The sequence below is a fragment of the Physella acuta genome, unplaced genomic scaffold (genome assembly GCF_028476545.2).
Source record: "Physella acuta isolate Inbredline_101_S28 unplaced genomic scaffold, ASM2847654v3 ptg000017l, whole genome shotgun sequence".
In the NCBI taxonomy this organism is placed as follows: Eukaryota; Metazoa; Mollusca; class Gastropoda; family Physidae; genus Physella; species Physella acuta.
In genome coordinates, this window is record NW_026731537.1 from 3,212,821 (window position 1) to 3,227,053 (window position 14,233).

At 37.9% G+C, this 14,233-nt stretch overlaps 1 protein-coding gene and 1 long non-coding RNA gene across 2 annotated transcripts in view; both read right to left on the reverse strand.

Annotated features, from left to right (window-relative positions):
• Positions 1-432: 432 nt before the first annotated feature.
• Positions 433-2,430, reverse strand: LOC131938337 (uncharacterized). Its single transcript, XR_009386294.1, has 2 exons — positions 1,664-2,430; positions 433-1,558 (listed from the first exon to the last, which is right to left on the reverse strand). It is a non-coding gene; the product is annotated as an uncharacterized LOC131938337 (long non-coding RNA).
• Positions 2,431-3,824: 1,394 nt separating this feature from the next.
• The window catches only part of LOC131938327 (protein Fe65 homolog), a 69,199-nt gene continuing 58,790 nt past the window's right edge, over positions 3,825-14,233 (reverse strand). The window contains exons 9-17 of the mRNA XM_059296336.1: positions 13,423-13,550; positions 12,844-13,085; positions 11,224-11,310; positions 10,833-10,948; positions 10,432-10,505; positions 9,788-9,896; positions 7,756-7,818; positions 5,098-5,279; positions 3,825-4,472 (exon numbers count right to left, since the gene is read on the reverse strand). Of these exons, the coding sequence (XP_059152319.1) occupies positions 5,127-5,279; positions 7,756-7,818; positions 9,788-9,896; positions 10,432-10,505; positions 10,833-10,948; positions 11,224-11,310; positions 12,844-13,085; positions 13,423-13,550 (972 nt within the window). The 3' untranslated portion in view covers positions 3,825-4,472; positions 5,098-5,126. The remainder of the gene's footprint in view (positions 4,473-5,097; positions 5,280-7,755; positions 7,819-9,787; positions 9,897-10,431; positions 10,506-10,832; positions 10,949-11,223; positions 11,311-12,843; positions 13,086-13,422; positions 13,551-14,233) is intronic.

Here is a 14,233-nt window from a genome sequence, read left to right on the forward strand (position 1 = left end):
ACGATCGCACACTTTCCGTCACTGTTTATTAGTAGTTAGCCTATCGGAGTAGGCTTCCTTAAATGAGATTTAATTAAAGCCATTATTATTTTGTGTTCACTAATAAATTTTTTGTTGTTGTAAAAACAGGGTAGACAATTCAATAAATGCAAGAGCTCAAGTATTTCCTTATTATCTCCCCTGATTTTTCTTTAGGATGATTGCACTCGATAAGCATGCGATAAATGGATTTTGTTTGTTAAATAAAAACACCTGTATAAAAAAAAAACAGCTGAATATAAATAATGTGTCGTTGGAGAGCCAGATTTTCCCAGGTTTAGTAAGTCTGTCACACCCCGTGACGTAGGCTCAATTTCTTTAGGTTTATAAAGGGAGGGGGTGTCTTCTGACACAATCCACATGGTGAAAACTAAAAACACAACAAAAACAAAATATTTTGCATATTAATTAATTTATTCATTAGCACAAAGACAAATTAAAAACCAAAGAGCATGTTTGTGTTGTGGTCAGCTAACAGCTAAAGGCATGCATGTTGAGGACTAACTAACCATTGACTACATATCACATCAAATCGCTGGCCAGATGGACAAATACAAATTTACAAATAAACTGGCCATAATGGTGAAATATGAACTTTTACAAATAAACTAGCCAAAATGGTGAAATATGAACCTTTACAAATAAACTGGCCAAAATGGTGAAATATGAACCTTTACAAATAAACTGCCCAAAATGGTGAAATATGAACCTTTACAAATAAACTGGCCATAATGGTAAAATATGAACCTTTACAAATTGGTCAATGGTCGAAAAAAATTAATATGTAAAAATACACTGTCAAAGTTTTGTTTTTTAACTGAAACTAAAATGTAGGTATGCATGGAGTTAGAAAATATTTTATCTCTCAAAGTGGAATAGGGGATGTTATGTCTGTATCATGTTTTAAAACAAAAGTAATGATAACAGTTTTTTGTTTAATACAGGTAAGTGTGGCAATGACATCATTTAACAAATTTTAATAGCAGTTAAAAAAAGGACATGTTAATGAAAAACCAGCAAAAGAAAAGGTTTTCAAACATATTTCAGACGGTGTAAGGAAGATAACTGCGGTAAACAAAGGGAGATAATCACAATTAAAAGCAAGTGATCTTTTCTATTGAGTAACAAATTGTGACATACTAGGTAGGCAACTGTTAAATCATGTTTTTAAAAAGCTGCTTGTGTACATTCATCTTTACATAGTTTTTGTAAAAAAATTCACAATTTTACATAGAATTAAATAAATTATATAAACAAACAATAAGATTAAGTTTACAGATATAAATATTATGCTTCTTTAGGTGATTATCAGTCTAGTGAAAAGTTGTTAAATTTACATCATACAAAACTAAATTACTTTAATACTTTAAACCATTGAGTTTACAACTAACAACAAATTGAATTAAACCCGCTTAAGTTAACCTACCCACAGAATAATGTCTTGATGTTGAGGAATGTGGGACATGATGCAAGAATACAAACATTGGCAACACTTAGTGGGATCAAAATATTTGTGGGACTGCATGGATTTAACTCTGGCAACACTTAGTGGGATCAAAATATTTGTGGGACTGCATGGATTTAACTCTGGCAACACTTAGTGGGATCAAAATATTTGTGGGACTGCAGGGATTTAACTCTGCCCACATCTACATTAGGAAAAGACATGCAATCGTTAACTCCTGATGGAAACATACAGTCTTTAAATTTTTTCATTATATTTCTTTTGCCAGTAGGCCAATATTAAATCTAGGTTAATATAGTTTAAATTCTGCAAATAAATTATTTGCATACTTAAAAGAAATGTTATTTTTAAAAATGAATTTTTAAAAACTTTTACCAGAGGTGGACAGGTTTTTGTAAACACCAGAGACTAGGCTACAGACAAGAAGCAATGTATTGACCACTTTCATTAAAAGTCAACAATTAAAATATTTCTACAAATTAACTGACTCATTAAACACAGCTAACTATAAAAGTAATAAATTATGGCAAGCTTTACAAGGAATGTTCAAATTAAAAATTTGTCAAAAAGTTGAACATTCAAATTGTGTATATACAAGGGGGATAACTGAAATAAATAGTTTATCAAAAGGTTAACATGAACAGCTTTGATACAAGAAATTTTATCTCCAGATATGTAAACAGTTCTGATCTCAATGCAGTGTTAGTTGAATGATTGATTGATTCATACAATATGTTAAGTATTGTTTTTGTTGTATAAGATAAAAACATGGATCAGGTAAATAAAAAACATGGATCAGATAAGCAAAAAGTATATGTTGTAAGATATGTGTGGAGATTTCTGTGGTCACATCACACCAGAGAAATTTAAAAAGTCAAATTAAAATACAATCACCGTATCATTTTTTTTTAAGAAAGTCATTTCTAAAGTGAGTTATCAGCTTGAGGTAATACTTTGTTGATACACTGTTTAGTTGCTGTGATCAAAGGTGGAGCTTGTAAAGATGTTATAGTTTATTCTAAGTTAGATACAAATTTGGAATGGGACACAGTAAACAATTCTTTGGTTTACCCGTTCACAACAATTGAACAATGTGTTACCATTGCCAGATCAATGTGTTACCATTGCCAGATCAATGTATTACCATTGCCAGATCAATGTGTTACCATAGCCAGATCAATGTGTTACCATTGCCAGATCAATGAGTTACCATTGCCAGATCAATGAGTTACCATTGCCAGATCAATGTGTTACCATTGCCAGATCAATGTGTTACCATTGCCAGATCAATGTGTTACCATTGCCAGATCAATGTGTTACCATTGCCAGAACAATGTGTTACCATTGCCAGATCAATGTGTTACCATTGCCAGATCAATGTGTTACCATTGCCAGATCAATGTGTTACCATTGCCAGAACAATGTGTTACCATTGCCAGATGGGACTAGAGCTTTATTTTGACAAGCATCCACTACTTCATCAACTGAAATTTCCAAACTTTTCCTCCTCTCATAGATCAAATAAATTGCAATCATATTTTAACAAGGAAACACCTAGCACATAAATGATGTTTTAAAATGGATTTCCCCATTAGCAACAAGAATTCCCCATCCCAGGATAATCCCTAGAAATTCTGTGGCTAGTGGGGTGGAACAAGAACAGCTGGGAACTATTTTTTCTAGAGCCCCTGGCAAGTCATGTGACCTAGGTCTATTATTCTTGTGAAACATTTATTTCCGCATTAGTGATTTTTTTATTAATGTCAAAATATTAAAGTTTGTGTTGATGATGTTAGCTAACCATTGTCATAAAATGGAGGTGGAGATTTAAGTAGAGAATACCCAACAACTGACCAGGTGTAACAGACTACTGACCAGGTGTAACAAACAACTGACCAGGTCCAGCCACCCACCACCTGACCAGGTCCAGCCACCCACCACCTGACCAGGTCTAGCCACCACCTGACCAGGTCTAGCCACCCACCACTTGACCAGGTCTAGCCACCCACCAGCTGACCAGGTCTAGCCACCACCTGACCAGGTCTAGCCACCCACCACCTGACCAGGTCTAGCCACCCACCACCTGACCAGGTCTAGCCACCCACCAGCTGACCAGGTCTAGCCACCCACCACCTGACCAGGTCTAGCCACCACCTGACCAGGTCTAGCCACCCACCAGCTGACCAGGTCTAGCCACCCACCACCTGACCAGGTCTAGCCACCACCTGACCAGGTCTAGCCACCCACCACCTGACCAGGTCTAGCCACCCACCACCTGACCAGGTCTAGCCACCCACCACCTAGCAGTTTAGGCAACCTTTAACCAGACTCCGCCACAGAACACAACACAGCCCATGGAATGACAAGATTTGAGATTAACAAATCTTTCTGTCTTTTGTTTTTAAAAACAGTAACAACCTCAGAATAAAAATACAGATTAAAATAACTGAAAAATTTGGAAAATATAACAGTATGTTTGTTAAAAATGTTAAAACCCATTAAATCATTGTGTAAAAATAAACATTGCCAGATAATGCCTCAACTATAGTATATTCTGGCCAAAAAAATATGTGCTACTAAAGAATCTCATTTATGGTAAAATAAAAATTGCTATATTCAACACTTAACTAGGAAATAATCTAGACAAAGCGAATTAAGTGAGAAAATATCAATCAGGAACCAGGACTAAAATTATCCTTAATTTCAATTGCACAAGTAATTAATTTACATAATCCACATTTAAAAAACAAATCATCTTAAAAATCCAGGTCCAAAAATTTCAATCTTTTGATTTTCACCAAAGCAGTGGACTGGCTGTAATCTTTTCGTACGAGGACAGCAAATTTCCAGAATGTTCCACCATCAGTTGATGCAGGACCTGCTTGACATCTGCCTATTTAGGTGAGGCTAGCTGGGTGACAGAACCCCAGACACACTGAATGCTCTGTTTGATGCTGGTTCTCAGGCTCTACAGAGTGGAAAAGTTCATTCATAAACAATAACTATCAAACAAAACTACTCAACTGAATACTTACTATACTAGAAAGCAAATATTAACTTCACCATACTGATATTCAGGGCTAGAAGTAATATATTTGTAAACAGTAAAAAATTTCAAAAATTTGTATGCAAAACACTGGAGAATTAATTTAATAATTCTGTCGACCACTAATGGATACATTGATCATTTACACTTGCTCTCAGTAAGAAATATTTTTTTTTTTTTAAATGATCTATTTTGATTGATTATAAGAAGCCTAATTTTGAACAGAGAGGACATTTATGAGTTGAAATAAAGTTTTAAGCTGCTATTGAAAGCATACGAGAATGGCGGAATGGCATTTAAAGCGTGCAAGTACAGTTAGAGGCTGATACATACTCTAATCACTGAGTGCTTAGGAAAATAAAAGTATCACAAAAATTAATTTCAATGGGGCAAGTTTACTTAGTGATTTGCATACAGTTGAATTATATCAATATTTAAAAAGAAAGAAACATTTACATAGATTACACTAAACAAAAATACACAAAACATGTTTGGGTGAGCTTTTAATGGGAGGCAACAATAAATCAAGAAGAATTAAAACAGTTACCTATACAATATACTAAGGGGCAGTAACCATCAGGACTCATTGGATCTAGAACCCATTTTTCCCTTGAATAAATTCAGAACTCCCATAACCCCGTGTACAGCTCCAGACTTGACCTCCTGAACTCCGACCTTCAACCCTTGAACTCCTGCCTTGAATCCTGCACTTAGAACTTCCCCTACATTCTACAGAGGTCACAATATCAAGTGCATAAGGAAATGAAAAACACTCAACACAGAACAGACAAACTAATGTCTACAGCTGATCAGACACTAAATCCATGTATTGATAATTTTAAACTTTTCACCCTAGCATTAGACATTGAGCTACACATTTAAATTTATCAAAAGCCTTCTGAGCATCCAGTTTTAGTTTGTACTGTGAAGTAGATTGTTCACACAAAACTTTATTCTACCAACATTCTTGGATTACAAGATCACATCACTTCCTGAATGGCATTGTATTAATACTTCATCGGAATTTGTTTTCTTAAAATATTTGATCAAGAGAGTTTTAAATAAGCCCCTGGACTCCCCATTCTGGTAAACCAACACGTACAACATAGCATCTCCAGCATAACATTATTTACGTATAAATGATAAACAATAATAATCAACAATAATTAATACATGGATTTAGTTTCAACATTAAAAATAATTTTAGCAATTAAATAATGTAAAAAATTATATTCAGTGAAAAACAGCCGAGCTAATTAGAGTAAAAACATGTAACATGCAGATATAAGGGATAAAAGCAGACAAAAAGTGCAGAGTGCTAAAAGATGGAAATACATTTCTGCCGCTTGTTTCATTATTTCATTCATGAATATGTAACGGCTATAATCATAGTGAGATCGTGAGAAAAAGCACAGAGATTGTTTTCTTAAACCATTAGCACAGACAAATATAATATCATGGCAGATGTGCTCTTAGAAGGATTGTACATGACACATATATTGTAAGACAGAACAGGACACAACTTTATCACAGACAAACAAACTGTCACACACAGACTGTCACACACAAACTGTCACACACAGACTGTCACACACAAACTATACTATAATAACACACAAGTACACACCATACACACAACAACTATACTAAATAAGCTTTTGAAAAAGGAAACTTTAACAGAATTAGTTGTTCTAAATTACCTTTATAAAATATATGGTTTCATTTTTAGCATTTACTTATCAGCATTATTTCTTTTGGGTTTGTTTTTAAAGATTTAATTTTTAAGGCTTTGTTCTTTAGTTTTTTTTTTATTTGAATAATTTATGCTTTCCTCTAAAGGGGATATGCTATGTTTTTTTCTATTTTTTACAGTTTAAGATCTAAAGCCTTTTGAATACTTTAATCATATTTGGCATATAAAAGTAAGTATTAAACAGCAAAAAAAAGGGTGGGAAACAATTTTGGTTGTCATGGAAACCCAAAAAACCTCCGCCATTTTGAATTTTTCGGTACTTTTAAAAATACTAAGGCTTTTTTATTTATGCACCTATAGCAATCAAATTTAAACTGCTTATATTTCAGTATATATTAAAACTTTTGTCACGACAACTTTTTGAAATAATTACTAGTAAGAATTTTACAAGGTCTAAAAAATCGTACCCTTTTTAGTATTCAAAAGTTTCAAAATTTGCATATTAATTACCAAATACTTTTTTTCTTTGAAAGCAATCACAATTCCCTCGTGACAAAAGTTGTATTTTTGCATCAAGAACAATTACTGAAAATATGGTTGGCATTGTTTAATAAATAAAAAAGTAGTAGGCTTTTTGGTGTTAAAAACATGCGAACTGAGAAAAACAGCCAAAAGTAACGAAAACTAGGTCAGGAAAGTACCATATCTGTGTAAACTGCAAAGCCGATTGTAAGCTTTGGGTGTTTCCGAGATGTAGGAAATTAAGTTTACTAGATACATGAGAAATCCAGCTTTCCAATGATGTCAAATACAATATAATGACGTATATAAAACTTTTCATAGAGAGCTTGTAAGATTGGGAAAAATTGATTATTTTTTAATTAATAGGGTCATAAAAATCGTAATTCAAACACATAATTTTTTTTTTTCTTTAAAGTTATTATTTTCTTTATACAAAAATGGACAAAGTATCCAAAAGTGCAAGAAACCCATCATGACGAAAAACAAGAAATTTTGTGATTTTTTTCCGCGCATATCCCCTTAAGACTAAACTCAAGTTTAAGATTGGTGGCAAGAATAATATAAAAATATAATATTTTACCGCAAGGGTTTTCATTTACAGAATATTTGCATCAAAATATTTTAATTTATTGAATATTATGCTAATATTTTCATGCACGTAATATTTATTTAATGTACATAATATTTTTAAGTACAGAATATTTTCATTACCAAAATTTTTTTAGGAACATATTCATTACAAAAATATTAGTATGAGCATATTATTCATTACCAAAATATTTTTAGGAACATTATTCATGACCAAAATATTTTTAGGAATATATTATTTATGACCAAAATATTTTTAGGAACATATTATTCATGACCAAAAATAGTTTTAGGAACATATTCATTTCCAAAATATTTTTACCTCCCCTGTAAAAACCTCTAAGTGGCTACTGACATCAGGGTAACATGTAAGCTGGAGACACCAGCAGACGCCAGACTTACCTTCCCTTGAAGTCCACCTTTTGGTGTCTGGGGGTGGGCGTCTAAACACTTCTGGTAGCGCAGCTGGATAACGAGATAGTCAAACAGGATAATTAAACAGGGTATTGAAATAGGTAAAAGATGTTTCAAATGACAAGTCAACAATTGCAAACATAAATTATTTGATTAATGTTTTCTTTAGCTTAAATACATCAACAAAATTATATTATAATTTGATAATTTTAAAGACAAAAAGCTTAATTTTTACACATTATTTATTCTGTGAGGCAATATCCTAGCCTGTATCTCCTTAGTTATAGTGTTATCTGTGTGCCCAGAGATGATGACCATATCTGCTGTACAACAGGGCTGTACTAACCTTACACGCAGCCTCTATGGTCTTACACATTGGTCTACAACAGGGCTGTACAACAGGGCTGTACAACAGGGCTGTACAACAGGGCTGTACTAACCTTACACGCAGCCTCTATGGTCTTACACATTGGTCTACAACAGGGCTGTACAACAGGGCTGTACAACAGGGCTGTACAACAGGGCTGTACTAACCTTACACCCAGCCTCTATGGTCTTACACATTGGTCTACAACAGGGCTGTACAACAGGGCTGTACAACAGGGCTGTACAACAGGGCTGTACTAACCTTACACCCAGCCTCTATGGTCTTACACATTGGTCTACAACAGGGCTGTACAACAGGGCTGTACAACAGGGCTGTACAACAGGGCTGTACTAACCTTACACCCAGCCTCTATGGTCTTACACATTGGTCTACAACAGGGCTGTACAACAGGGCTGTACAACAGGGCTGTACAACAGGGCTGTACTAACCTTACACATTGGTCTACAACAGGGCTGTACTAACCTTACACGCAGCCTCTATGGTCTTACACATTGGTCTACAACAGGGCTGTACAACAGGGCTGTACAACAGGGCTGTACTAGCCTTACACGCAGCCTCTATAGTCTTACACATTGGTCTACAACAGGGCTGTACAACAGGGCTGTACAACAGGGCTGTACTAGCCTTACACGCAGCCTCTATAGTCTTACACATTGGTCTACAACAGGGCTGTACAACAGGGCTGTACAACAGGGCTGTACTAGCCTTACACGCAGCCTCTATAGTCTTACACATTGGTCTACAACAGGGCTGTACAACAGGGCTGTACAACAGGGCTGTACTAGCCTTACACGCAGCCTCTATAGTCTTACACATTGGTCTACAACAGGGCTGTACAACAGGGCTGTACAACAGGGCTGTACAACAGGGCTGTACAACAGGGCTGTACTAGCCTTACACGCAGCCTCTATAGTCTTACACATTGGTCTACAACAGGGCTGTACAACAGGGCTGTACAACAGGGCTGTACAACAGGGCTGTACTAGCCTTACACGCAGCCTCTATAGTCTTACACATTGGTCTACAACAGGGCTGTACAACAGGGCTGTACAACAGGGCTGTACAACAGGGCTGTACAACAGGGCTGTACTAGCCTTACACGCAGCCTCTATAGTCTTACACATTGGTCTACAACAGGGCTGTACAACAGGGCTGTACAACAGGGCTGTACAACAGGGCTGTACTAGCCTTACACGCAGCCTCTATAGTCTTACACATTGGTCTACAACAGGGCTGTACAACAGGGCTGTACAACAGGGCTGTACAACAGGGCTGTACAACAGGGCTGTACTAGCCTTACACGCAGCCTCTATAGTCTTACACATTGGTCTACAACAGGGCTGTACAACAGGGCTGTACAACAGGGCTGTACAACAGGGCTGTACTAGCCTTACACGCAGCCTCTATAGTCTTACACATTGGTCTACAACAGGGCTGTACAACAGGGCTGTACAACAGGGCTGTACAACAGGGCTGTACTAGCCTTACACGCAGCCTCTATAGTCTTACACATTGGTCTACAACAGGGCTGTACAACAGGGCTGTACAACAGGGCTGTACAACAGGGCTGTACTAACCTTACACCCAGCCTCTATGGTCTTACACATTGGTCTACAACAAGGCTATACTAACCTTACACGCAGCCTCTATGGTCTTACACATTGGTCCAGCACTAGGCTCACAATGGAACACATGGCACAAGAATTTGTTCTGTGAGTTGTGCATGATGAATGCACACAGCCTGAAACACAAGAATACAGTCAGATAGCCATAACCACACTTATCAATCAAAACTTCACAATGTGCATGATGAATGCACACAGCCTGAAACACAAGACTGCAGTCAGTAACCCATACCCACACATTCAAGTTACATTTACTCACACTTGTCAATCAAAACTTCAAAATACTGTAATTTTTTTCTAAAAAACAAATCACTGAATTTAATTGTGAGTTGATTCAGTGGCATACTTCATTGTTCTTAACATTATTTGTATCTATGGAATCAAACAACAAAACAAACTGGATGGTAGACTCCAAATTTGCAGGCTACCCACACAATTTTTTTTAGTGAGGTGTATTGGGCCACACATTTTAGGGGTGCAACTTTATAATTGTGGAATTTTTGTTTATTTGGTTAACCTGGTTTTGTTGACCTGATGATTGTCTGATTGTTGAGTTGACCTGATGTTTGTTGGCCTGACTGGATAATTGACCTGATTGTTATGTTAAAATTTCCTACACAAATGATGCCAATGTAAGAAAGCTTGACCTACTTGACATTGTCCACAGCTATCCCCATGAAGGACAGGAACCTGACACGACACTCTTCAATGATCCCATCAGGATTCTGTGGGGGAAGACATTTGGTTTATAGATAGTTGAACGTTGTCTATAGGCGGGACTGAACATTTACATAGCTAGAATTGCTTGAGAGGTGCTTAGATCTAATGGAATTCGTCCGGATGTAACCTAGGTTAGTTGCAGACATGTCAGCTAGACTAGCTCCAGCCAGGTCAACAAGCTGCCAGACAATGGCTGAAGAAGCCAGACTTACCCCGTGTTCTGTGACCAGACTTACCCCATGTTCTGTGACCAGACTTACCCCATGTTCTGTGACCAGACTTACCCCGTGTTCTGTGACCAGACTTACCCCGTGTTCTGTGACCAGACTTACCCCATGTTCTGTGACTGTGATGGTTGACGGTGCGATGGCCACATTGACAAACTTCCACTTCTCTGGGGGGACGCGGTAGTACAGGTACTGTATGGCTTCGTTTAGGATGTCTCGTCCTGTGCCAGAGAGGGTGGGGAGGGAAGAAATAAATCTTGTAAAAAATAACTGGAATAACATTCCATCTAACTTCAAACCTACCAGAAGTAAAGTCCATATTTTTAACTACCTGTGACAATTCTCTATTGCAAAAATAAAATAAACCTAGTCAAGACTATATTGTAAACTTATCTGTGTCTTGTAAACCTATCTGTGTCAAGTCTATACTATAAACCTACTTGCGTCAAGTCTATATTGTAAACCTACCTATGTCAAAACTATATTTAAAACCTACCTGTGGGTCTCATCACCTCCTGTATACCCAGGTAATGGCACCTGATGACCTTGCGTGGTTCCTCCATTGGGGTGGGGAATCTGGCATCTGAGGGAGGGTTAGCAAACATTAGATGACAGGTGAGAGAAAGTTAGATGACAGGTGAGAGAAAGTTAGATGACAGGAGAGTGAGAGAAAGTTAGAGGACAGGAGAGTGAGAGAAAGTTAGATGAGAGGATAGTGAGAGAAAGTGAGAGACAGGTGAGTGAAAGTTATATGACAGGTCAGTGAGAGAAAGTTAGATGACAGGCGAGAGAGAAAGGTAGATGACAGGTGAAAGTTAGATGACAGGTGAAAGTTAGATGACAGGTGAGAGAAAGTTAGATGACAGGTGAGTAGAGAAAGGAAGATGAGAGGATAGTGAGAGAAAGTGAGAGACAGGTGAGTGAAAGTTATATGACAGGTCAGTGAGAGAAAGTTAGATGACAGGCGAGAGAGAAAGGTAGATGACAGGTGAAAGTTAGATGACAGGTGAAAGTTAGATGACAGGTGAGAGAAAGTTAGATGAAAAGAGAGTGAGAGAAAGGTAGATGACATGTGAGTGAGAGAAAGTGAGAGACAGGTGAGTGAAAGAGAGTTAGATGACAGGTGAGTGAGAGAAAGTTAGATGACAAGAGAGTGAGAGAAAGATGACAGGTGAGTTAACTAAAGTTAGATGACAGGTGAGAGAAAGGTAGATGACAGGTGTGTGAGAGAAAGTTAGATGACAGGCGAGTTAACTAAAGGTAGATGACATGTAACCAGAGTCCCAGAGAACCCAAGCCAACATACTGTTATAGAGGTTTTGGAACAACATACTGTTATAGAGGTTTTGGAACAACATACTGTTATAGAGGTTTTGGAACAACATACTGTTATAGAGGTTTTGGAACAACATACTGTTACAGAGGTTTTGGAACAACATACTGTTATAGAGGTTTTGGAACAACATACTGTTATAGAGGTTTTGGAACAACATACTGTTATAGAGGTTTTGGAACAACATACTGTTATAGAGGTTTTGGAACAACATACTGTTATAGAGGTTTTGGAACAACATACTGTTATAGAGGTTTTGGAACAACATACTGTTATAGAGGTTTTGGAACAACATACTGTTTTAGAGGTTTTGGAACAACATACTGTTATAGAGGTTTTGGAACAACATACTGTTATAGAGGTTTTGGAACAACATACTGATATAGAGGTTTTGGAACAACATACTGTTATAGAGGTTTTGGAACAACATACTGTTATAGAGGTTTTGGAACAACATACTGTTATAGAGGTTTTGGAACAACATACTGTTATAGAGGTTTTGGAACAACATACTGTTATAGAGGTTTTGGAACAACATACTGTTATAGAGGTTTTGGAACAACATACTGTTATAGAGGTTTTGGAACAACATACTGTTATAGAGGTTTTGGAACAACATACTGTTATAGAGGTTTTGGAACATCATACTGTTATAGAGGTTTTGGAACAACATACTGTTATAGAGGTTTTGGAACAACATACTGTTATAGAGGTTTTGGAACAACATACTGTTATAGAGGTTTTGGAACAACATACTGTTATAGAGGTTTTGGAACAACATACTGTTATAGAGGTTTTGGAATGATAGCTTCTCCCCATTGGGCTGTCCAACTTTGTCCAGATTGGGCAGGTCTGTGGGCCGCATGAGCCTGGCCACAGCGGACTGGTGCAGGCTGCGCTCCAGCATGATCTTCTTGCAGATGTCTCGCAGCGTGTTGGCAATCTGGCGGGCTGGCATGTCACAGTGGAACACGTGACACATGTGCATCCGGGTGCCTCGGTCACGGGCCACGTATGCAAAGTCCCTGGGGGTGAAAGGGGAACAACGACATGAAGGTGAACTTCAAGTTTCTCATTTACAAACAACCATTTAAAAATAAATCATTATGTGTTATCATGAAACATCAAGAAAAAGTAACCATTTAATAGAATGAAAGAAAAAAAGGAGTTAATGCTAATTCTAAAATTGAGTTACCTTTCCCTGGCAAGTCCAAAGCAGCAGAAAAATAATTATAAAATTGAATATTTTACACAGAGAACCACATTTAATAGAACACACATTACAACAACAATTATTTAGACAGCTGGTTGGCTAAATTACTAAAGTTTATAACAGTTAAGTCAAGGCTTGACATGACTTACCTCCCATTGTCCCTGCCAACACCCCAGACCCTGATGGAGTGGATGGGCTGAGAGTTGAGGACCACGCCATCCACTGGGTCCACCAGCCTCAGACTTGTGTTGTCCAGGTCCATGAACAGGTCCTTGCCCTGTGGGGGACAGGTCAACATGTGTCAGGGGCTACAGGGTGACATGACGGCAGGACAACATGGACATGACGGCAGGACAAGATGGACATGACAGCAGGACAAGATGGACATGACGGCAGGGCAACATGTGTCAGGGGCTACAGGGTGACATGATGGTAGGAGAAGATGGACATGATGGCAGGACAAGATGGACATGACGGCAGGACAAGATGGACATGACGGCAGGACAAGATGGACATGACAGCAGGACAAGATGGACATGACGGCAGGACAAGATGGACATGACAGCAGGACAAGATGGACATGACAGTTGGACAAGGTGGACATGATGGCAGGACAAGATGACAAGATGGACATGACAGCAGGACAAGATGACAAGATGGACATGACAGCAGGACAAGATGGACATGACGGCAGGACAAGATGGACATGACAGCTGGACAAGATGACAAGATGGACATGACAGCAGGACAAGATGGACATGATGGCAGGACAAGATGACAAGATGGACATGACAGCAGGACAAGTTGGACATGATGGCAGGACAAGATGGACACGATGGCAGGACAAGATGGACATGACGGCAGGACAAGATGGACATGACGGCAGGACAAGATGGACATGACGGCAGGACAAGATGGACATGACAGCAGGACAAGATGGACATGACAGTTGGACAAGGT